The sequence below is a fragment of the Ursus americanus genome, chromosome 8 (assembly GCF_024610735.1).
Source record: "Ursus americanus isolate L20-20 chromosome 8, mUrsAme1.1.p, whole genome shotgun sequence".
Taxonomy (NCBI): Eukaryota; Metazoa; Chordata; class Mammalia; order Carnivora; family Ursidae; genus Ursus; species Ursus americanus.
This window is the reverse complement of record NC_142134.1, coordinates 28,100,198-28,123,339: the sequence shown is the minus strand read 5'-3', so window position 1 is coordinate 28,123,339 and position 23,142 is coordinate 28,100,198. Positions and strand designations below refer to the sequence as shown.

At 41.2% G+C, this 23,142-nt stretch overlaps 1 protein-coding gene across 1 annotated transcript in view; it reads right to left on the bottom strand.

Moving 5' to 3' along the window:
- Window positions 1–657: 657 nt before the first annotated feature.
- The window catches only part of ADAMTS3 (ADAM metallopeptidase with thrombospondin type 1 motif 3), a 248,964-nt gene continuing 226,479 nt past the window's right edge, over window positions 658–23,142 (bottom strand). Inside the window, exons 18-22 of the mRNA XM_045789351.2 lie at window positions 17,700–17,865; window positions 14,618–14,750; window positions 10,886–11,093; window positions 8,861–8,978; window positions 658–3,387 (exon numbers count right to left, since the gene is read on the bottom strand). Coding sequence (XP_045645307.2) covers window positions 2,828–3,387; window positions 8,861–8,978; window positions 10,886–11,093; window positions 14,618–14,750; window positions 17,700–17,865 — 1,185 coding nt within the window. The 3' untranslated portion in view covers window positions 658–2,827. The remainder of the gene's footprint in view (window positions 3,388–8,860; window positions 8,979–10,885; window positions 11,094–14,617; window positions 14,751–17,699; window positions 17,866–23,142) is intronic.

The following is a 23,142-nucleotide window of genomic DNA, read 5'->3' as shown; positions in this document are numbered from 1 at the left end:
CTACTTTCTCGTTTCTCACTGCAATCATGCAATGATGTTTAACAGTTCTGCTTCCCATTTTACAGATGAGGAAACTGACATTTAGTGTGGTTACCCAGGATCATTCAGGTATAAAGGGTACAGGTGCAGTTCAAACCTGAGTTGGTCTGCCTTTGCCCTTTAAACTGGTAACCATGGCAATATAGTGCCTCCCTGTGACGTAAGGAAAGCCACCCCCACCCCCCACCCCCACTGTCTTGATGCCCCATTTCTGCCCACGCTCCCGAGTCATGTATCATGTATTCCCGGCAATCCTCAGGTAATCAGGGTTCTAAAGCTGCTAGGCAGCTTTTCTTTAAAAACACTCTGGGATTGCACATTTAAAATACAGAAGTCCCCCTTTTCCTCCTCGTACATCCTAGCATTATTGCCCTTTCCTCCCTGCATCTTCATAGTTCTGTGGGATGGATTTAAGCAAAAAGCCACCACTCATAGTCTCTTTTTCAATTAAAAAAAATATTATGATACACCTTGGTGTGAGGCGAGGAGGCACTGTCACTTTATTTGAGCCTCTTTAGAGAAAGTCCAAGAAGCTAATGAATTTGGCACTTAGGAGGAAAGAAAATTTTTCATTACTCAGTGATGAATCTAATGATAAAATCTAGATAGAGCCAGGTCTATATTTTAACATTTTTATTGCTACGTGCTCCCAATACAACAAACAGCATCAGTAGTGTACACTTTGATAAAAAGGAATTTTTAGCTTAGTAGAAAAGGAAGCTCAAAGATCAGAAGTACAACAAATATGTACATCTTTATGGGAGGTGTATGTGTGTGACCATTCTCTCTGCCTTTTCCTGTGGACCAGATGCAGACATATGCGAGCAAACTAGAGAGAATTTCATTCTGGGGAAACTTTGAGGAAAAAAGAAATGACTTCTGCTTGAGGCTCAGAGATCGTTTTACTATGTGGAATTCACCTAATTCAGTTAAACTTTAAAAGTCTTGCATGAAATAGCAGCGATTCTTTAGAGGTATAGAGTCAATAGGTGAAGCTGTGAGTTTACGATGGTTAAGAGGCAAAAGTCCTTGCACATTCTGTGCTTGGAGAGGTTAACAACTCTAGAGTTCGTTTCCATAATATCGTTTTAGACAGTTCAGGAACTGGCCTCAAGAACATTATGCTCACAACACTTTCTTTTTTTCTTTTAAGCATTTCTTTCTTTCTTATACTTAAAAAAAATGTTTCTAATTCCCTATTTCATTAAACAGCTATCTGGGTCTATACTATTTTATGTTTCATCGAAAGGGAACAAGTCATTAACTTTGTATCAACTACTTTAAAAATGCAAAAAGTTTGCATGACATCAAATTTGTTTGATTTTTGCTCTTTGATTTGGCTCTTGTTGTTTGCTTAAACTTCTCCTCCATGAACAAAATGTGCATCTCTAATTATGTCTCTCTAGTTTACCAAAATATGTCATTGGTATTAGCGTAAATATTTAGTACATAAAAATACTATCAAGAAAAAAAATCGACTTTTAATAAATATCTTCAGTTCTGAATTCTATATACAAGTACTTTACATCTACTCCCTGGAGAGAGCATTTCTGGCTTCACTGTGAGCAAGGTGAGCACTGACATAAATTACTAGCACATGATTGCAGTCAGATGCACTGTGGTTGTGAACATTTGAATATAGACCATGCAGAAAATAAATATTGCGACCATTGACAAATACTTGCTTGAATCTTCCTCCAAAGCCCCAAAGCCCTATTATACTCGGGTGTCAATTCTAGATTGATGATGCTTTTCTCAGCTACCAACATACAAACAAATTATCTCAGAACATTTTTCTTTTGTTATTATTACAGTACATTGAGTATAACCGTTTGTATATGTTAACAAAGGGGAAAGAAAAACCAACACAAGAACACAGGACACTTCAGCGGTGCCTATTGAGGTCCTGGTAAGAGGGTTTTAATTCTGTCTTGCACAGGCTAACGTACTGGTCTCTGTCTCCGTGACCACGAGTAGACTGACACATCAGTCCTACTCCTTTTTATTTAAAAAATGGAAAGTAATAGGTAAGCTGAAATCTGTATACCCGCAGCATACGTGATTTTTCTTTTTCTGTAATTTAGATATCGCACTGTTGATTAGACAAAACCACACAACAAAACCCTTTGTATTGTCAGTAGCTACAATTCTAACTTCTTAGTCGTAACATTCTGCTTTGAAAATCAACCCATAGAACGTCAAATAAGGCAATACTCAACAACAGGCACCTAGGACATCCAGAAATGTAATATAGTAAACAATCATTTGAGAACACACCTCTTAAAATAATACTGATTTCTGCAATATACAGTATTTACACAACAGCTGCAAATTCGCTCATACAATACTTCTAATATAGATAAATAGGAATACAAGTCTAAGGATTTTTTGCTCCATTTCCAAAATATTTTGTGAAAGTGTAAACTGTTGGCACCTCTTTTTTTATTTTTAGTGTAACTCTTCAAAAATAAAAAATCAGCTGATATACATAATTGGTTCCAGTCCCTCTGCTGCATTAGAGAGTGACCAACACACTTAGCAACTTACTTTCCTTCTATCAGTAATCTTTGGTGCTTTCTTCCAATGACTTCCGGTAAATGAGTCAATGCACAACAAGAGGAGGATGAAAGCAACTAGAAAGTGAACCAGCACTTTTTGCTCTTCTGCTCACAGACAAAATGAGTTGACAGTTTACAGAGATTTACACTTTAAACCAGCTGTATGCACCACGGGGAGAGGGAGCTTGTCCGGGTTCTCCTTTGATCTCTAGCCTTTGAGGTTCGCTTTCTCATCTTTCCAAAGCGGATGATCCTACTGGACGTCTCTTGTCACTAATCTTTTCATCTTTCTTTGAGGTTCTTGCCTGAGAAGAAGCACCTAGGGAATCACTGACCGCGAGGAGGCGGGCAGCGGCCGCTTCTGAAGAGGAGTTGAGGGGGCCGCTCCTGGTGGCCGGGGAGACCAGTCTCAGAGCCTTACTTCCTGCTGGCTGAGCTCTCCTCTGGGGGAAGTTAGCACCGTTGGGTTTACTGTATGGCCTGGAAGCCGTGAAGGCATTTGGACCTCCCGCTGAAGAGAGCCTACTCAGAGATGGCTTCTTCTCGGCAGGGGGCTCCGAATGGTAAGGAACCAAAGACGTAGGCATCACTAGAGATCCAGGGAGGCCGCTAGGGTTAAAGATAGCATCATCGTGAGTTTCAGCAGCTTCTGGAAGGTACGGCGGTGGCAGGGTGCTGCTGCGCTTGCTACAGGACTCACAACACAACTTGTTATAACCTGGGATGGAACAGTACCGCGCCAGCACCTCCATTTGACAGAATATGGACTTGTCCCCCAAACATGGCTCATCTGCAAAAGGTAAAAGAAGACAAAATACCACACACGTCTAGACAGAAAATAAAAGGAAGAAATGAAAATTGTTTTGGAATATAAAAAATTTTAAGTAAAATCTGACATTAATTGGAGTTGCCCAAATGAGCCTTTGCATTAAAAATATGAATGCCAGTGGTGAGAATGTAAACTGGTGCATCCACTGTGGACGAGAGTGGATACTCCTAAAAAAACTAAAAATATAACAACCATATGATCCAGTAAGTCCCCAAGAAAGGTATATACTGGAAGAAAATGAAAACACTAATTCAAAAAGATATATGCACTCCCATGTTGATGGCAGCATTAATTACAGTAGCCCAGATATGGAAAAAACAACGCTCCTTGGATGGATGGATGGATGGATGGATGGATGGATGGATGGATGGATAAAGAAACTGTGGTATCTGTATGCAATGGAATATTAGTCAGATATTTAAGAAAGAATGAGATCTTGCCATTTACAATACAGAAGGACCTCGAGGACATTATGTTAAATGGAATAAGTCAGACAGAGAAGGACAAATACTGCATGGTCTCACTTGTATGTGGAATCTAAAAACAAAAGCTCCTTGATACAGTGAACGGATTGGTGGTTGCCAGTGGTGGGGGTTGGGGCGTGGGGGAAAGGGGTGAAGGGGGTCAAAAGGTAGAAATTTCCAGTTACAAAACAAATGTCATGGGTGTGTAATGTGCACATGGTGACTACAGTTCATAATACTGTATTGCATATTTAAAAACTGCTAAGAGAATAGATCTTAAAAGTTTTCATGCCAAGAAAAAATAATTTTATAACTATATATAGTGATAGACATTAACTAGACTTATGGTTGTGATCATCTTGCAATATATAAAAATATCAAATGATTTTACTCTACACCTGAAACTAATATGCTACAGTTATACCTCAATAAACAAATATGAACATTTAGATAAATTCACTGAAATAAGTAGGTTTTTTTTCTGTGCAAAGCACTTGGGTTGATCACCATTTTAATATCTCCATCAAGTCTACAGACTAAGGGTACTTTCCTCTTCCCAGTAGGGACACGTATCTGATTTTAGAATGAGAAAATAGGATTCATTTTGCCACAGATATTCTTTAGGATATAAAGGGACATCTTTTTTTTTTTTTAACTTTATGGTATTTCTGGATTTCTAACAGATTAGCTTCTACATTAAATTTAAATTTAAAATCAAAATACATCTTGGGGCATCAGGGTGGCTCAGCTGGTTAAGCATCTAACTCTTTTATTTTTTATTTTTTTTTTAAAGATTTTATTTATTTATTTAACAGAGATAGAGACAGCCAGCGAGAGAGGAAACACAAGCAGGGGGAGTGGGAGAGGAAGAAGCAGGCTCATAGCAGAGGAGCCTGATGTGGGGCTCGAACCCAGAATGCTGGGATCACGCCCTGAGCCGAAGGCAGACGCTTAACCGCTGTGCCACCCAGGCGCCCCAGCATCTAACTCTTGATTTCAGCTCAGGTCATGATCTCAGGGTCTTGAGATCAAGCCCCGCATCAGGCTCTCTGAAATGTGGGGAATCTGCTTGGGATTCTCTCTCTCCCTCTCCCTCTCCCCTTCCTCCCTACTCTCTCTCTCTCAAATAAATAAATCTTTTTAAAAAACTAATAAAGAGGGGCATCTGGGTGGCTCAGTTGGTTAAGCCTCTGACTCTTCATTTCAGCTCAGGTCATGATCTCACAGTTTTGGGATTGAGCCCTGGGTCAGGCTCCGTGCTCAGTGGGGAGTCTGCTTGAGATTCTCTCTCCCTCTGCCCCTCCCCTTTGCTTGCTCTCTCTCTCCAAAATAAATAAATACATCTTTTAAAAATAATAATAGTAATAATAAATAAATAAAAATCAAAATAAATTCTAAGGACCTACTAGAACAAATTAAATCTTAAAAATGTATTACTAAAAGAAAAAACAAGGTAACATCCAGAGCTAACGCAGTAGTTTCATTTTCACTACCAAATATTTTCAGGCTATTTATTATTTGTAAGCATAAATTTGGGTAAAGTGTGCCAACTTTCTTTTGAATCATTCATAGTTTTTAAATTTAATTTCACTGAATTGATAACACTTTACATTTAAAGAGTACTAAAGCAACGCTCATGAAACACTTGATATGTGTATGCACACTCTTTTTATTATTTTTAATTTTTTTAATTTATTTTTTTTTAAAGAGTTTATTTATTTATTCAATAGTGTTAGAGACAGCCAGCGAGAGAGGGAATACAAACAGGGGGAGTGGGAGAGGAAGAAGCAGGCTCATAGCGGAGGAGCCTGATGTGGGGCTCGATCCCAGAACGCCGGGATCACGCCCTGAGCCGAAGGCAGACACTTAACCGCTGTGCCACCCAGGCACCCCTATTTTTAAATTTTTTTGAGTACAGGTTATAAGAATTAGATTTCAAAAACTCCAAATGTTGAGCTCATGGACATATTAGTTTGTACTTATTTTCATCCATTTTAGGGCACATCCTATGCAGAGCCCACAAATACGGCATAACACAGAGATACTAATCCTATGTCTGATTCGTAAACACAAAGAATTGTAAATTGTGGCATTTATGTACTATAATCTCTCAAAATTACAATGTGTTACTGGGGAATGCTCTACTGCTCGGTAATGAACCCGTATATAAATTGTTAAAGAAATTAAAGAATCCTTTTTGTAAAGTTTGAAAAAAAAAAAAGGTCATTTGGCAAGACCAAGAGAGCTAAAACTACCACCTGTATCTGTTAACAATTACAAATTATAAAATTAATTATAAAACTACCCATCAGAGTTATAATAGCATGTCCCCTTCCCAAATTTTGGAATGACCTGTGTTTGCCTGGTATTTACAGATCTACTGGATAGTATGACATGTCTGAATATTTCATATTAGCTAAGGTAATCATCTAATTATGTTGTGAATGCCTGCATGTCACATTAATGGGTTTCCCCGCAAATACCCTTATTATTTCTGAACTACTTTTTCTATGCCTATATCTTAAAATAAAAATATTAATTTCTTCTTCCTGTATGTTTATGGCTCTAGACCCTGCAATGAGAGGACTTTATTTGGCCCTGTGCTTTCTTTTCCCTCTGACCCTTCACCCCCTCATACCCCATCACCCCCCTCCCCCTTCCTGTGGTCCAGCTCAAAGCATGACCTAGTCTCTCTGTGTTAGAGAAGGAGTCCATGTATGCGTCTCCCCTCTGTGTGAGCACCTGGACACTGCAAGGACTGGTTCATAACACGGATCTAGGCAGAGCCAGAATATGCTTCTGTGCAGAGGAGGAAAAGGATGAGCTAGTGTGAGGAAAAAACAGATAAGAGCAAAGGCATGCATTCACTTCATGGTAATTTGTCTCAGGATAGATGGGAAGAACTTAACAGCAACAACGAAATAGTACAATCAAAATGGGGCTTAGGGAAAGGATTCACACGACAAAATCAATCAGGAAACGAAGGAAGCTTTTCAGCCTTCTTGTTCCGTGCTCAGGTCAGTATAAGAGGTTCAGGAAAAGGGTATTAACACGTGGTCTCAAAAAGTCATTTGATTTTAATTGCAGTTTGAGACTGATGGGAATTATTACTTACTTGAAATGTGTGACAGAAATATATGGCCTTTCAGACCTCATAGAACTGGCTGCCGGGCCTGGATTTCAGGGCAATACAGCAGCTAGAAGATTGTGGAATCCCTAACATAGTTAAGCCATCTCATTTGTACCTCTGTTTTGCAATTAAAAAGAACTTCTTTTAGCTAAAGGAAGAGAATCAAGGAACTCTTCCTGACAACTGGGCATATTTGCAGAAATACATACATAGCTCTACCAACTACTAAGAACAGTCAAGTCTACTCACAAAGTTTTTAGCCTCTTGGCAGTAATACAGAAGAATAAAATATTATGGCAACAGTGAACTTTACAGCTTCTAACTGGGTAACGTTTGCTCTGTTGGCTTTGTCTTATGTTTTAAATTTTCAAACATATTTTCCAGAGAAAAATGATTAAATATCTAAGTCCTTTGTCTCCCCCTCATGGTCTTACTTGTTCTTGCTACCACACATTTCAAATGAAAATTTATAATGAAATAGTTTATAAAGTTTAAGACTTGACTTGAAATTTCCTCTTTCCTTCCTTCCAAGGAAGCTTGTGATGGCAGAAGTAGGGTGGGCAAGGAAACAACAGAAGGGGAAGATGGTGTGAGGTGGGGAGGAGAGAGAGACAGAGGAAGAGATGAGAGGGAGAGAGAGAGAACAGTCAGCAGATGGTGCAGTGGGCGGGCAGGGGCAAGAAGAAAGAGAGCCGGACAGAGTCAGGGAGCAGAGACATGGGGGCTGGGAGAAAGAAGGTGAGGAAGACAAGGGATGGAGAGGAGAGAGACAGGAGTGAGGGAGATGACGAGAGATATAGACACAGAGTGGGAGAAAAAGGCAGAGGGACAAGGATGGCGAGAGAGGGCAGGAGGCCCCTGAGAAAGGGCAAGGTGGGGATGAAGGAGAGACAGCGACACAGGAGGTAGAAAGAGGCTGGGGGGAGGTGTCAGGGAGAGAAAGAGAGAAATAAGGAAAAAGACAGGAAGAGATGAGGAGAGAGAGAAGAGGAGAGGAAAAGAGGTCAAGAGAAAGAGAGAGAGGCAGGGGATGAGGACAGGGGGGATAATGAGGGCTTGGGGAGGGGGGATGAGGTAGAAAACCATGTGCGATAGATGCAGAGAAAGTGAGCAACCTGCAGGCTCCAGATGACAGCAAGTCAGAGACCGGGAACCAGACTGGAGCAGCCCAGAGAATGAGACACAGAGGACAGCAAATGGAGATACGAAATGAGGTAGAGGACAGAGATGGTTGTAGACAGAGCACAGAAAAGGAGGAAGTGAGACAGAGTGACAGAAACGGCCGCCATCCTGTACATACTTTGTGTTACGACAGCAAACTGATACGTAGTTTTCTTGCGATAGGGCAAGGAGGAAGGTTAGGCAAACGTTTGCACACATGCAAGGTGTCTATTCTGAAACCCCCTTGCTGAAGGGCCCGTATGTGGATGGAGAGATAATAGAAAAGGCTCTGTGCGTGGCACTGATCATCCACATGTCTAAACTTCATAATTATAGCAAAATATTTCAAAACCTTCTGCAATATTATGCCTTTTACAATGATGTGAAATTATAAAGACACAGAGAGAAAATAAGGAGCTCTACTAGAAAAACAAATTGACAGCAGCTTCACATGTGTGACCCGTCCTCACCCCAGCATTAGCGCCTGACAGGAACCAGGGGTTATGATGCCTCGCTGGTGGGGGACACTGCCTCAAACACTGATCTGAAAGAAGAGGATTAGGCTCATGTTTCAGGGGTGTGCTCCTTAACAGAAATTCCAGAGTTTGTCCTGAAATTCTGCTCTTTGAGCTGTAAAAACCATTGTCAGAGCAGCGAAACCAATGGGTATCACACCTACCGTTACACGGAGGCAGCTGACAGGCTCTGACGGCCTCGGGCTTCTCCCCTGCGCAGTGGTCTCCCGCCCGGCAGAGGACCTGCCTCACCTCTGTTCCCTCCCCGCAGGTTACCGAACACTAGAGAAACAAAGACTATGATTAGAGAGGTTTATTCCACCAAGACCACCTTTCTGTGCACACACATGTGTGCATGCGTGCGCACGCACACACACACATACACACATGCACACACACATGCTTGCACAGCTCTGGGGTTCCTTCTCTATTTTGTTTTGGAGACAGATAATCATAGGTTTATAGCCTCACTTCATGACTGACCAGCCTGGGCACATTGTTGCTTCTCTGAAAGCTGGGATGGTAACACTTGCCTCAGGATTGTTGTCGGACTAAAGGAAGGCAAAGGAGACAACGTCTATAAAGCAATTGTGCCTGGCAGGCAGTAAGCATGCGATAGGAAAGAAGCCATTACTGTAACGTTAATATCTGCAAAGTTCCCCAAAACAGTAGTGGTGCCTCTTTTCAGGGAGAGATCCTGCTACCCAGCTTCCCATTCTTTGACCTTCCTTACTGATGGTAGAACTTACTGACAGGCTACCTTGGTTAATTCAACCTCTTTGGAACTACTATTATTTTATTCCCATAAGTTAATTTTGTTAATGAAGGGGCTAACCGCTCTAAAATTAAGTCCAGGACCATCTAAGCTATTGCTCCAGGTAGGAGTTTAGAGGAGGGACCTTTGTTCCAGGACTCTGAGGGGAAGGAGATGTGAGCTATCTTTCTGGTCCTGTGCAGGTGACCTTCACTCGCCTCCTCCTTCCTTCCTGGGCCTGCTCTCCACTTCCTTCTTCATTCTCTGTCTGCTTTGTGATGCCCTTTCCTCCTATAAACTTTTCACCTGTGATCACATGATTCCTCCTTTCGAATCTTTAGAAATACCAAAGGTGAGGCATTAATTCACGCCACACAATATTGAGTCAACAAACAAACATCAACTAGACAGGTCTTGGCTGTGCAGTGGGGAAGCAATGCAGAGTCTTTGAGAAATGTGTGGAGGGATGTATGAGTGGCTCAGTCAGTTAAGAATCTGCCTTGGGCCAGATTCTGGGGTCCTGGGATCAAGTCCCACCTTGGTCTCCTTGCTCAGCGGGGAGCCTGCTTCTCCCTCTACCTGCTGTTCCCTCTGCTTATGCTCCCTCTCTGACAAATAAACAAATAAAATCTTAAAAAAAGAAAAAGAAATGTGTGGACCAGGGACCAGCATGGACTCCAAGACAAAAGTTACAGTATCCATCATGAATGGCATGCTAGAGGTGGGCCTCTGTTTTTGGAATGTAGAGGAAGAACTGTGGGAAAGACAGCCCTGGAAGGTGGTATTTTGGACCCTGGAGATGAGCGCTAGCAGATGAGGAGGAGGTGATGAGACAGGAGGAGGGGGAAGGGCCATCAGCTAAAAGATGGGAGACTCCAATGAGCATGGTCCTTTTTGGAAAAGCAAGGAGTTTCTCAAGCTGGAATACAGAGTTGGAATAAAGAACAGAGTAAGAAGAGTTCACATGGGACTTATCGTGGTGAACATTTTGCAATATATACAAATATTGAATCATTACATTGTACACCTGAAACCGATATATAATGTTATGTCAATTATACCTGAAGAAATAAAAAGGGGAGGAGAAGGAAAAGAAGAAGAGTTGCCAAAGTGCCAAATGGGGCAGGGCCCCGCATGCACTGCCAGGCGTTTGGAATTCATCCCGCAGGAACGGTGACGTCAACAAAGATATGAAACAGAAGCCTTCTATGTCACAAAACACCCAAACGTGGTTTGCCCCTACCAACTCACCCTAAATATGAGCACTGTTTTCAAATTATGTTTCCTGGCATCTCTAGGTGCTTGACGATTACACAATCTGTGGCCGTGTCTCAACTCATACAACGCCCACTTGATACGTGAGCCAAATTAAAATATGCCACACACGCGTCCGCGCGCACACACAAACGCGCACGCACGGGATTCGTGCGCCCACCTCATTCCAGGGCCCCGTTTTCCAGTGGGAGGGGCAGGGCACGCGGTTACAGGGCCGCCGGTTCTCGGGCCGCTCGGCCGGGCAGTACTTGCTGTGCACGGAGCGGTTGGTGCCGTCGTGGAGCGGCTGAAGGCAGCGCACGGTGCGGAGCTGGTAGCCCGAACTGCCGCAGGTTTTGGTGCAGTGCTCCCACTCCTCGGCCACCCAGCTGCAGCGCGGGGATGAGGGGGACAGGGTTAGAGGTGGCGGCGCGCACCTTCCTGCTCTGCGCCCTAGCCTTCCCTGCTCCCTGGGTGCCGGGCAGCCCGAGGGGCGCCCTCCGGCTCGGGAACTGGTTTCAGAAAGAGGGACTCATCCACCAAGTCCGAAGCCCGAGCATTTCTAACAGTAGTAGGCCCGACACTGCTATGTTGAATGCCTGGGTATTTTCTGCGTCCCTGTGACTTGGAAACCTCGTTTTCTAAAGCATGATCCATCGGCAGAGGGTCTCTGAAACTCATCTTAAGGTTGCCCAGGTTAGGTTGGGGCAGGATGGCAGTTTTCAGAAACACACCAACTCGCTCTCAGCCCCACTGCCTCATGGTGTTAAACATCTGAAAGGAAACTTAGAAAGGCAATCCATCTGATACTTGCTGAGACAAACTGCTTTGGCTGCTGCTGCTTTTCCAAGAAATCCTGAGTTTCCTCACGTTTTAAGATTCTGAGATGACCATTTCATTTCTACAGTTGCTGCTGAGAAGGCTGCCTGACCTATCTATCCTGTTTGGAAAATTCAGTTCTTCATATTGGCACTTATGAGGCCTGACAAAAAGGTAAAGGTAGTGTGTGTCCGGGGCTTGAATGCACCTGACAGAAAGATTTCTAAAAAGATATTTTCAAAAAAGATTTCCCATGGGACATTCCCCAATTCTGGTCAATGTCCATGCCCCCAGCACTCTCCACATCAGCTGTGGCTGCATTGTTAGGGACAGGTCTCCATGATGTGTGGCTATGTGTGGTCCCCAAGGGCCATCACCAGTGATTCTATCTGGGTCCTCGATCTGTCAGGATGTAATTCAGGCATACTTTTTATCCTTTCCAGTGTTACCTTCCCTCTGCATTTTTTTCCTTTTCATAAAAAATGGGGCACCAAAATATATCCATGCTAAAACCTTGGCAATCTTTGCTATCCCCAGTTTAGTATTGCTTTTCCTCGTAGAATGTATTGTGGAAACTAAGCAATTGTAAAGCCCTCAATAGTAACTCTCATTTGAAGACAGGTATTCTATGAGAAGTATACACTTCATAGTCACAGATACTCCTGGTTAACTTTATTCCCTCCTGAATTTCCTAGAGTGACAACAAAGGAGAAAAAATAGCATAAATCCATAAAGGTTAAAAAAAAAGAAAACTGGATAGAAGGGACCAAAAGATAATTTTGGAACCTAGAAAGCAGTGGGACATCTGGCTACAAGCTCAGCAGACCTAAGAGGGATGAAGTTTAACTTAGCCGTAGAAGCTGGTAAGCAGACTGACTTGGCAGCAGACCTTCAGGAACGTGCTGGATTGTGGCCATAGGGGAAAGAGTGCACGGTGAAACTAGGTGAAGGGAGGGATGAAAACAGGGGACTGAGGAAAAGTCTGTGCAGAAACAGTTCCACCTCCTGATCCTTACCCCCACTGGCTGATTGCCCCTGCTCTAACCAGCAGAAGAGCTGACATCTATCCTCTGTAGAAGATGAACCAGACCTTTAGTTTGTGGACAACAGACGTAGTCAAGAGACAAGAGAGAAAAAGACCAGGGTGAAGACGGGGGGGAGGGTTAGGTAAGAATCCACATATGGAATGGTGAGACGGCCCTAGCTGTCTATACGTATGCAATTTCCAGAACAGCTATTAAATAGACTTATGCTCCCTAGGCAGGAGATTGATTCTACTCTTTGGCATCTGATCATTTCATTAGAAAAGCCCTAAATACACATCGAGGGTCTTCAACAAAATAGCCCAGCCAGCTTGTCCTACAGTGAAACCCACCAGCAAGCAAGTCTTGACCATAAAGCAAGCTTCCAAGCAGCCTTTTTCACCCTGCCTTCTTATGTATGCATGAACAGCTAACAGCAGACACAGAAAAGCCTCTAACACAAATGATGGAGGAGGAAAAAAGAAACAGGAAAAGAACTCAGAAGAAATAATGCATGAAAAAGAAAATAATCTTTAATATCATAAAAGAGATAAAAGAACATATTACATCCCCAAAATAAGCATCAAATGCCTTTAAAAAGGAATATGTGAGAAAAAGAACAGAGTGCTTGCATATTAAAGTGCTCTTGGATATTAACAGCACAACAGTAAAAATGAAAAATAAAGCAAGTAGAACAATAAACAATAGATAAGAAAAGAAAAGAAAATTAGATCTGTTTAAGAATCCTAACTACAAATATCTTAGAAAGAAAGAACATTGAAAAAATAGGGGAAAGTTTTCAAAGAAAAAAACACAGGAAAATGTCCCAGAGATTTTGTTTTAAAAAGTCTTTGAGTACGCAGTGCGATGGATGAGAAAAGTAGAGTATTGAGGCAGTCCCATTGCTGTGAAATTTCAGGATGTCAGGAACAAAAAGAAGATCCTTCAAACTCTGAATGACAAACAAAAATAGAAAGCACTAAGAACCAGAAAAGCAAATGGCTTTCCAACAGCAACATGGGAATCTAGAAAACATTGGAACAATGGTTTCAAAATTCTGAAAGAAAACACATTACAGTTTGGAATTGTCTGTGTTTCCCAATGATCAAAAGTGAGGGTAGAAGAAAGACTTCCTATATACCCTTATACTTTAACCTCTTAGCGACTTTTCTTATGAGAATTTTTTAGACAAAAATTTTCACTTTGTATATACATTTTTCATGAAGCTACTGGAAGACATGATCTACCAGAACAAATGAATACATGAAAAGATAAGAAGACGAGAAATGCAGGAAACAGGAGACTCGATGCAAAAGAGAGGCAGTAGGAATATCTAGGAAGAGGTAAAAAGACACCCCAGGATGAACAGAAGTCCAGGGCAGAACTCTCTGAGAGATACCTCCAAGAAGTTGCAAGTGACAGGATGCTTGAGTGTTTAGTATTTACAGGAGATTGACACTCACAGAAGACAGTATGGGGATGAATTAGTGAAAAGTAGTAGAAAACAAATCATAAAAGTCAAAACATTCATTAATTCTAGAAGAAAGAAAATTTCACAAGGAAAGAAAGACCAGCTAAGTGACTCACCTGTTAGGACAGACAGAAGTTGTTAAGATAATATAAACTCTGAAGATTAATATCAGTAAAAGGTTATAACAATATTGGAAATACTGGGGAAAAGAGAAGTCTGGGCTCTGGGTGTGTATTTGGGGAGGATTCTAGAAGAATGCTCAACCTTTCACTTTCCACATTGGAAAATCAATATACATAATACACGTAATATCCCAAACCTCCCCCACCTCAAAAAATCAAGCAGATGTAAAAACATTTTAGTTAGAGAGTTGGAAACCAGAAGTTATCAAAAGAAGCATCATAGCTGGAACGTGGTTGTTTTTGAGGACCAGGAGGACAATAAAGGGCAGGGGAACCACAGCTTTATGTAATTCCTGTGAAATGACTTGACTATTTAAACCAGGTACGTTTATTAGCTTGTACCTAAAAATAAAATCAAAACTAAAAAGAAATCCCTCTCATGTTGTGCTCAGGCTATGACAGTTAGAATAACTGCTTACAGTGGATGGGTACATTCTTGAATATTGCACATTCTTCTAATAGGTTTCGGCTTCTTGTTGACCTCGCAGAAGCTGCGGTGGACCATCTTATTATCACTTTTCCTACGGCATCCGTATTTAGTGTACTGGAAACCTAGGAAAGGAAACACATTTCTTTGGATTTACTCACTTATTCATTCTGTTACATGTTTGGTCATTCAGTCATCCAGCCAACAAATACTGACTGAGGACCCACGGGAGGCCAGGCACTGCTATAGATGCTGAAGGTCCAGAAGTCAATTAAATACACAAAATCCTTAACTTTTCAGGGCCTACATTTAATAAAGAGTACAAATGATTAAACAGCACATGTGCACGTGCTAATGAACTAGACCCCCAAACACACACAGTCTAGTATGAGGGGCAGATTTGACAACCGCTGTGACACCACCACCCAGTGACCCAGGCTTTTAGGGAGTTATGCACATAATTTACTGTAGAGGGCGCCAAAGGAACACAGAGGGGAGGGTCTCCGCTGGAGGGGAAGGTCTCGAGTGAGCTGGGGGAGGGGCACGGACTGCTCACAGGATCCGCACTTCTGGATCAGAATCTTGAAGTTCAAACAGTGTCAGATAAAGGGAATGAAGCAGAAGAATACGCCAAGTGAAGGAAATGACATGTTACAAACGGAAGGTCTGTTCGAATGGTGGAAGTTTCCTGTGTGAGGGGGACAGGAGATAGGAAAAGATCTAATCCTAAAAGCCTTGGGTGCCAGACTAGTGTTTGGACTTTTTATCTTGGCGGTCACAGGGGTTTTTTGAAGGTCTCCCCACTCACCAACACTGACATCTGTAAATAATTAATTAAAAAAAAATTTTAAGGGGCGCCTGGGTGGCACAGCGGTTAAGCGTCTGCCTTCGGCTCAGGGCATGATCCTGGCATTATGGGATCGAGCCCCACATCAGGCTCTTCTGGTATGAGCCTGCTTCTTCCTCTCCCACTGCCCCTGCTTGTGTTCCCTCTCTCGCTGGCTGTCTCTCTCTCTGTCGAATAAATAAATAAAATCTTTAAAAAAAAATTTTTTTTTTTAATTTCAAACCTACAGAAATGTTGTAAGGAAAGCACAAGGAACATTTGTTATGCCTTGCATCTAGATTAACCTTGGGTTACATGTCACTGTATTTGAGGTGCACACGTATATATTTTTACATGTGTAATAGTTAATTATAATACGCAATATATATATGTAAAATTTTGCCAAACCCTTTGAGAGTACATTGCTGGCAACCTTCACTTGTAAATACTTCAGCATACTGCCCATAACAAGTACATCTCTTACATAATTCTTAAAACCAGAATATTTAACACAGATATAGTACTGTTTTCTAATATACAGACCAAATTCAAAATCTGCCAGTTGCCCCTATCGTGTTCTTCACGGCAATGTTTTTCCAATCAAGGATTATGCAGTGCATTTAGCTGTCATGGAATTAAGCAGGAAGAGTTTCTGGGCCTCTTTCTATCTTGGATGTTCTTCAGATGTACAGGCCATTTGTTTTGTAAAATGTCCTACAGTTTAGAGGTTTATTTAATTGCCTCCTAATGATTAGATTCAGGTTATCCACTTTTGGCAAGAATACTACATAAATAATGCTGTGTCTTCGGGACAACACATTAGGAGGCTACAGGATTTAAACAGAAATACTAGAACTCTACTCATTTGGTCAGTCATTCAGTCATTCATTCAAGAATACCCTGGAAATAAAGGAAGAGAAGAAAATCAAAGTAGTTGACTAGTTAAAAGACTTTTGCAATAATCTTCCCTTCCAAAATCATGAGGACACCTGGTAAGGAAGGAAGAGATGTGGTAGATATTAAAAAGGTGTGTCTGACAAACCTTGTAACCAAGTAGATACTGAAGGAGCAGCAAAAGGGAAGATTCAAATTAAACATGCATTTTGTAATAGATTAAGTATCATTTTAAATAATTAATTAAAAACATTTTATGTTTCCTCCACCTCAAAAAAAAAAAAAAGCCTTTTAAAAAATACATCCTTGGGGTGCCTGGGTGGATCAGTTGGTTAAGTGTCTGCCTTTGGCTCAGGTCATCGTCCCGGGGTCCTGCGATCGAGCCCTGCATCGGACTCCCTGCTTTTCTCCCTCTCCCTCTGCCTGCCGCTCCACCTCTTTCTCTCTCTCCCTCTCTCGGTCAAATAAATAAATAAAATCTTAAAAATAAATAAATAAATAAAAATACATCCCTGAATTTAGAATTATAAAATAAATGGTTGACGCATGCATTCCTGACTCTGAATAATTTTTTTGTTCTTGGCTACTCAGCACCATGACTCAGCCCTTTGCCTTCTCCTGCCTGTTGGGGAAAACTCCCTCTAGGCCAGCTCAGTTCTGGAGCATTTGTTGTTCAGAAGCAGAGCGATGGATGAAGTGAGAAACTGAAAAACTCTGTGAACGGTGTAATGGATCTACATGAGAAAGGGCAGAGAGGGAGCACAATGGCGTTTAAGAGCATGTAGCCAGAAGCCGGACCACCGGGGTCTGTATCTTAGGGTCTGGGCAAATTACTTCTCTTCCCTGTCCTTCAGTTTCCCAATCAGTACAGTAGAGATAATCACAGTGCTGACCTCACAGAGCCATTGTGAGTATTCATGTACTCATACAGAGAACATTTAGAATGGGACCTGCTTACCTGCTACAACTAATAGCTCTTTTATTACTAACACTGATAGAAAAGAAATGCACAGGTATGGAAAGTAAAAGTGGAGAAGAAGAAAGGCCAGAACCACAGGACTCTGCATCTGGGAAAAGTAAAGTCATTAAAGGTACCACCATATGAAAATGAGACCAAAAGAACCTGAGGGAAAAGGGCAAGAGGATTTGAAGAAGCTTTACCGTTGTTATGAATGGACTCCCATCCTTTGTAGATTCAGAGGTTTCAGTAAAAATGCTTTGTACTTATGTTTTGGTTGTTATGTTTGGGATTTCTCAGATTGTGGCCTCAATTAGAGGCAATCTTTAAGGTCAAAGCAGTCTAACTGGCTTTCTATGAATTACATTGAAGGAACTACATGTGTCCAATTGTTACCTCCACCACAGGGTTTGGAACACTGAGACCAGCTCTTCAAAGCCCACTCAAAAGTATCTAATTCTTCCTGGATGACATTGTTGCTGCTGATTGTAGGGGCAGAGTCTTCGTGAATGATGTACTTATACGTCAGGCTGGAGTGGGTGTCGTTCTCCTGAGGTATGATCTGAAGGATACATGAAACATGGAGGTCACCTGAAGGGGCTTCACATTTTCAGTAAAAATTATAAATATTTCAGAACAGTCGTCTTATTAAAACTGGAAAACTTTCAAGCCGTTTCTAAAAATATAATGTTTCTGTTTCTATCAACTGAAGTGTAAGTACGCCCTGTTTAAGAAAAAAATAGCATAAACACATAAAACTTTGGCCATAAAAAATAGAAAAAATAGAGGTATAAGAGTTTATATAATAAAAATAATAACCTTCCAATGAGATTCACTGTGGATTTCTTTAAGTTATATGTCTCCTTACTGCTTTTGAAAATGATTCTTTAAAATAACTGTTTTATCATGATGACAAAGATAATAATGTTCCCTCCAAAAAATGTATACATTATGGAAAAAATACAAAGAAAATAAAAATTATCTATGATTCTACTAAACCAGAGAAAACCAAAGTCACTTCTGTTGTTTTGTGATGTACCCTCAAGATATTTGCATCTTGTTTGGTGTGTGTGTGTGTGTGTGTGTGTGTGTGTGTACAGATACACACTTTCTGGCTTTGCTTAGTTCACTTAATGTGTCAGGTACTATTTCCCAAGGTAGTAAACAGTCTCTGAAAGCACACTTTTCAATGTCAGCGCAGTGTTTAATCCTAAAGGTAGGATGCATTATTTAGCCACTCACTTGTTAATAAATACTAGTATGGATTAGAATTTGTCCCCCACTTTGTGGCGATTTCTGATTTTCCTTAGTGAGCTAAACGGTACAAGTTCTTAGAACAGACTGATGAATGGCCCTTCAGAATAGTCAGAACAATTATTACTCTCATGATGAGAGTATATGGAAGTACCCCATTCGGCACTACATATTATATAATTTTCATCTTCGTTAACTGAATGGGCAAATGATTGTTATTTTAATTGTTATCTATTTGATAATAGCAAAGTTTAATTTTCTTGGTTTATTAGTCACTTGCATTCTGGTTGCTATTCACTGCAGGTTTGTGTCACGGCTTCTTTTTTATTGGTATACAGACCTTTTTCTAAATAATTTATGCAATAAGGACATTAATCCTCCTTTTATAATACGCATTGCAAATACAGTCTCAGTTTTTTTATTTGCCCTTTAAATATTGTTTAGGGCAATAAACTTTTTTAAAAAGTGAGTTTTTATCGACTTTCATTCACTAGTATTTTAAACTAAAGTTTTAGAAATAGCTTTTGTTTGAGAAATTGGGTAATATTAAACCCACTAGGATGAAGGATTTGGTTATCTGGATTCTTTTCTCTGTTTTTCCCCCTTAGTGTTTGTTTTTAAAACATTACAAATCAAGCACTGACCCTTACACTCTAGCCAGAAGCTTACGGCTTCCAGCCCCAGGAAGCTAGCTGCCATGCTCCGAGGCTCCCAGCCTAGGGTTCCAGCTCTTTAGAGAGGAAAAGAAAGATCATGGTGATACAGCACTGCTTGTTCACAAACCCACTGTCCTAGCTACAAATCTGCCCCTTGTATCTCTAGCTCACGTTGTTCCCTGTGCTCGCCCCTGCTATCGGGGGACAAAGCCCTGATGTAGGCTAGCATGGCGGCTAATGGCAGGGCTGAGGCCAGACACCTGTGCCACTGGAAAAGAATGCAGTGCAATTATATGAGTGAGATGGAGCTTCTGATCTCCAGCCATTCAAACTTCATTAAATTTTGATTAGTGTATATTTTTGCTATAAAGTTATATAACCTATGAAACAGAATGACAGAAATAGGAACAATTAATTTTTGACAGAGATAAAAAGATACCTTAATGGAAAAAAGGCCATTTTTTCAACAAATGGTACCAGAACAAGTCATTGTGGTGGCTTTAAAAATGTGTCCGCAAACCTTTGACATTTTCCCTCTCAAAGAGTAGGGCTTAATTCCTCTCCCCTTCAGTGGGCTGGACTCAGTGACTGGCTTCCAGCAAACAGACAACAGCAGCATTGATGGGATGTTACCCCCAAGATTTGGTTAAAAAGACGGTCTCTGTCTTGGCCACACTCTGTCACTTGGATCACTCATTCCAGTGGAAGTCAGCTCTCATGTGATAAGGACACATACGGAGTCTAAGGAGAGGCTCACATAGTGAAGAATGCAGGCCCAACAGCCACCCCCTGGGAAAGCTTAGAAGCAATCTTCTGAGGCCTTCCAACAGCCCTGTGATTGAGCAGGGTAGCAGATGTCCCCACTGCAGCCTTGGGGTGACCAGCCACAGCTAACGGCAACCTCATGAGATGTCATGAGCCACAACAAGCCATTTCAGCATCTCCTAGTGGCCTGACCCACAGAGGCTATGAGATAATAAATGCTGCTTTGTGTTTAGCTAAGATGTTCAGGGTAATTTGTCCTGCAGCAATAGATAATAGAGACACCCATATGCAAAAATAAGAGGCTAACACATCATACAAAATTTACATAAAAATCAACTCAAAATGTAAAATATTAAGCTATAAAACTTTCAGCAAAAAAATAAGAAAATTCTTTAACACTGGATTAGGCAGAACTATGTACACACACACACACACACACACACACACACACACACATATATATATCACACCAGAATCTTGATCCATGAAAGAAAAAAATTGATAAATTAGACTTCAGGATAGTTAAAATATTTTGTTCTGTGACACTATTAAGAGAAGAAAAAGAAACTATAGACTAGAAGAAAATATTTGACAAATCATGTATTTCATAAAGGACATATCAAGTATATAGAAAGAACTCTTAAAATTCAACAAAAGAGATAAAACAACTCACTTTAACAATGGGCAAATGATTTGGACAGACACCTAGTCAAATAATTTTCAAAGAAAGAAAAAACATCCTTGGAATTGAGTGGGGATATTTGGTTTTAAATTAGGATAATATTTTTTATAGAGAATTCAATAAATAGCATACAGAATCCAACAATATTTTTCAAAACAGGTAGATGTCTTCTGCTTTCATCCATGAGGGGGTAATAGAGTTGCCTTGCTGATACTAAAAACAATAAAACTGGACAGAACGTACACGGGAACTTTCTGGGGGGAGGGCAATGAATAACACAGCGAAGGACAGTGATGCCTGTGGGAAGACAAACAGGCCAGGTCCTGGCTTCCTGACAGGGTCAGATTCTGGGCCCTGCACAGCGAACAGGAGCCCAAGCCAAGACAGCAGTCTCAGGGAGCTGAGGAGATGGAGAGTGGGGTTTGGAACTTGCAGGCAGGGTCCTAAAGAAGAAGGGGCTGCACAGAGGGGTGGCCCAGAAGCCACACACATCCTACAGTGAAGGCTGGTCTGTGCACGCCCAGGCCAAGACACCACACTGTCTACCAGCGAGTGGCTGCTGTGGGGCTGGGAGCAGGACAGAGACACCCAAGGTTGGGTGGTGCTAGGGACACAGGAGTTCTTATCTAGTCAGATGAAGAGGCCTTGCTAACACTTCAGGTATTCAGCTACAGCGTCAAAAAGGCCATGCCATAAGAATAAGGACAAAATTGAAATAGATCAGCCCTGACAAAGAATAAATCAGGCTTCACAGATCAGGAGGAAATGACAGCCAGAACAAAACCCCATAGACTGTATAGAAGGCAACGTAAACCAAATGCCGTACAATTTATCAACTATAAAGTCCGGTATACACTTAAAAAAATAGCCCATAGAAGCAGACAACATGAAGACACAGGACTTAGAGGAAACATTAGACATAATGAGTGAAATATATGGAAATCTCAGCAAAGGAATGGAAACAATATTTTTTTATTTAAAAAAAAAAAGGACAAAACGGAAATTCTAGAAAAGAAAAGAACACCATCTGACATGAAAATTTTACTGGACGGGCTCAACAACAGATTGGAGACCACATAAGACACAGTCAGTGAACTTGAACGTGGCTCAATAGCAATTATCCAATCTGAAGAACAGAGAAAAAGTGATTACAGAAGGATGGACAAAGCCCAGGAGGCATAAGGAACAATTTCAACTGGGTTAGCATACGTGTAAATGAGTCCTAGGAGTGAGAGACGGGGGGGGGGGGGGGCACACTTGGCACACAATGGAAAATCAACCCAAATTTGGTTAAAAAAAAAAACCCCATCAACTTAGATACCACAATGCTTGGTGAACCCCAAGCCAGACAGAGACAAAGAACATCACAAACTAAGCATATCACAAACGGCTAAACAAACAATGAAACAAAACAAAAAGATAAAGAGAAAATCTTTAAAAAGCAGCCAGGGAAACAGATACCTCACATACAGAGCAGCAATAGGAACGAGGCTGACTTCTCATCATAAAGGATGTGTTGTAGAAGATAAACGTTACGAGTCCAAAGATAGCACCTGTATGTTGGCCCCTACTTGGTTTCTTCACCAAGTAGGTGAAGTGGGCTGAGACACTTTAGCTCAGAAGCCCGCTAGCACCAAACTCAAATTTTTACATGCTCAATTCTTTTCAATGTAGCCCAAACAGGCATATTTTTAGCCAGTTAGAACCTGCTTGCTTCGTATACCCCTATGAAACTGCACTTGACATTTGCTAACTGTAAAGGAGACTGTGGCTCTAAGGATCCCAAGCTGCTGCTGCTCCTGGAGCTCTCAGAGCAGAGACTCCCCACTGTGCTGCCAACTGACATCACCTAACCTAAACACCCCCTCTCCAATCCCTTCTCTCCCAGGAGCTCCCTCCTGAACAGTGGCCCCTGACCTGCAAATCCAGCAAGGTATCAACAAAGCCAGTGCGCGCTACTGCCACCTTGTGGTCACATCTACTTCCCTAATCAGCTCTCCAATTCCTTCAACTCCCCTATGACAGCATAAAAACATCTTTCAAGTGCTAACACACACACACACACACACACACACACACACACACACACACACGCAGCACTAGCTATCCAAATGTTTATATCTGCTGAAGATATCTTCTAAGAATGAGGGTGAAACACAGATATTTTCAGATAATTGGAAGTTGAGAGAATTCTTTGCTAGCATGCATACCCACATCACAAGAAACCCTAAAGGGATGTTCTTTATATCGAAGGTAAATGATACTAGATGGAAAGTCAGATTTACAGGGAAGAATGAAGAGCACCAGAAATGGTAAATATGTGGGTAAATATAAAAATCACTCTCACCTTTTGTCTTTAAGATAACAGATTACTAAAAGGCAGGAATCATAATACTGTTACTGGGTTTACAATGTACATAAAATATATGACAAAGTTGCACAAAGAGTAGAGAGGGGCAGATAAATGGAATTATAAAATACA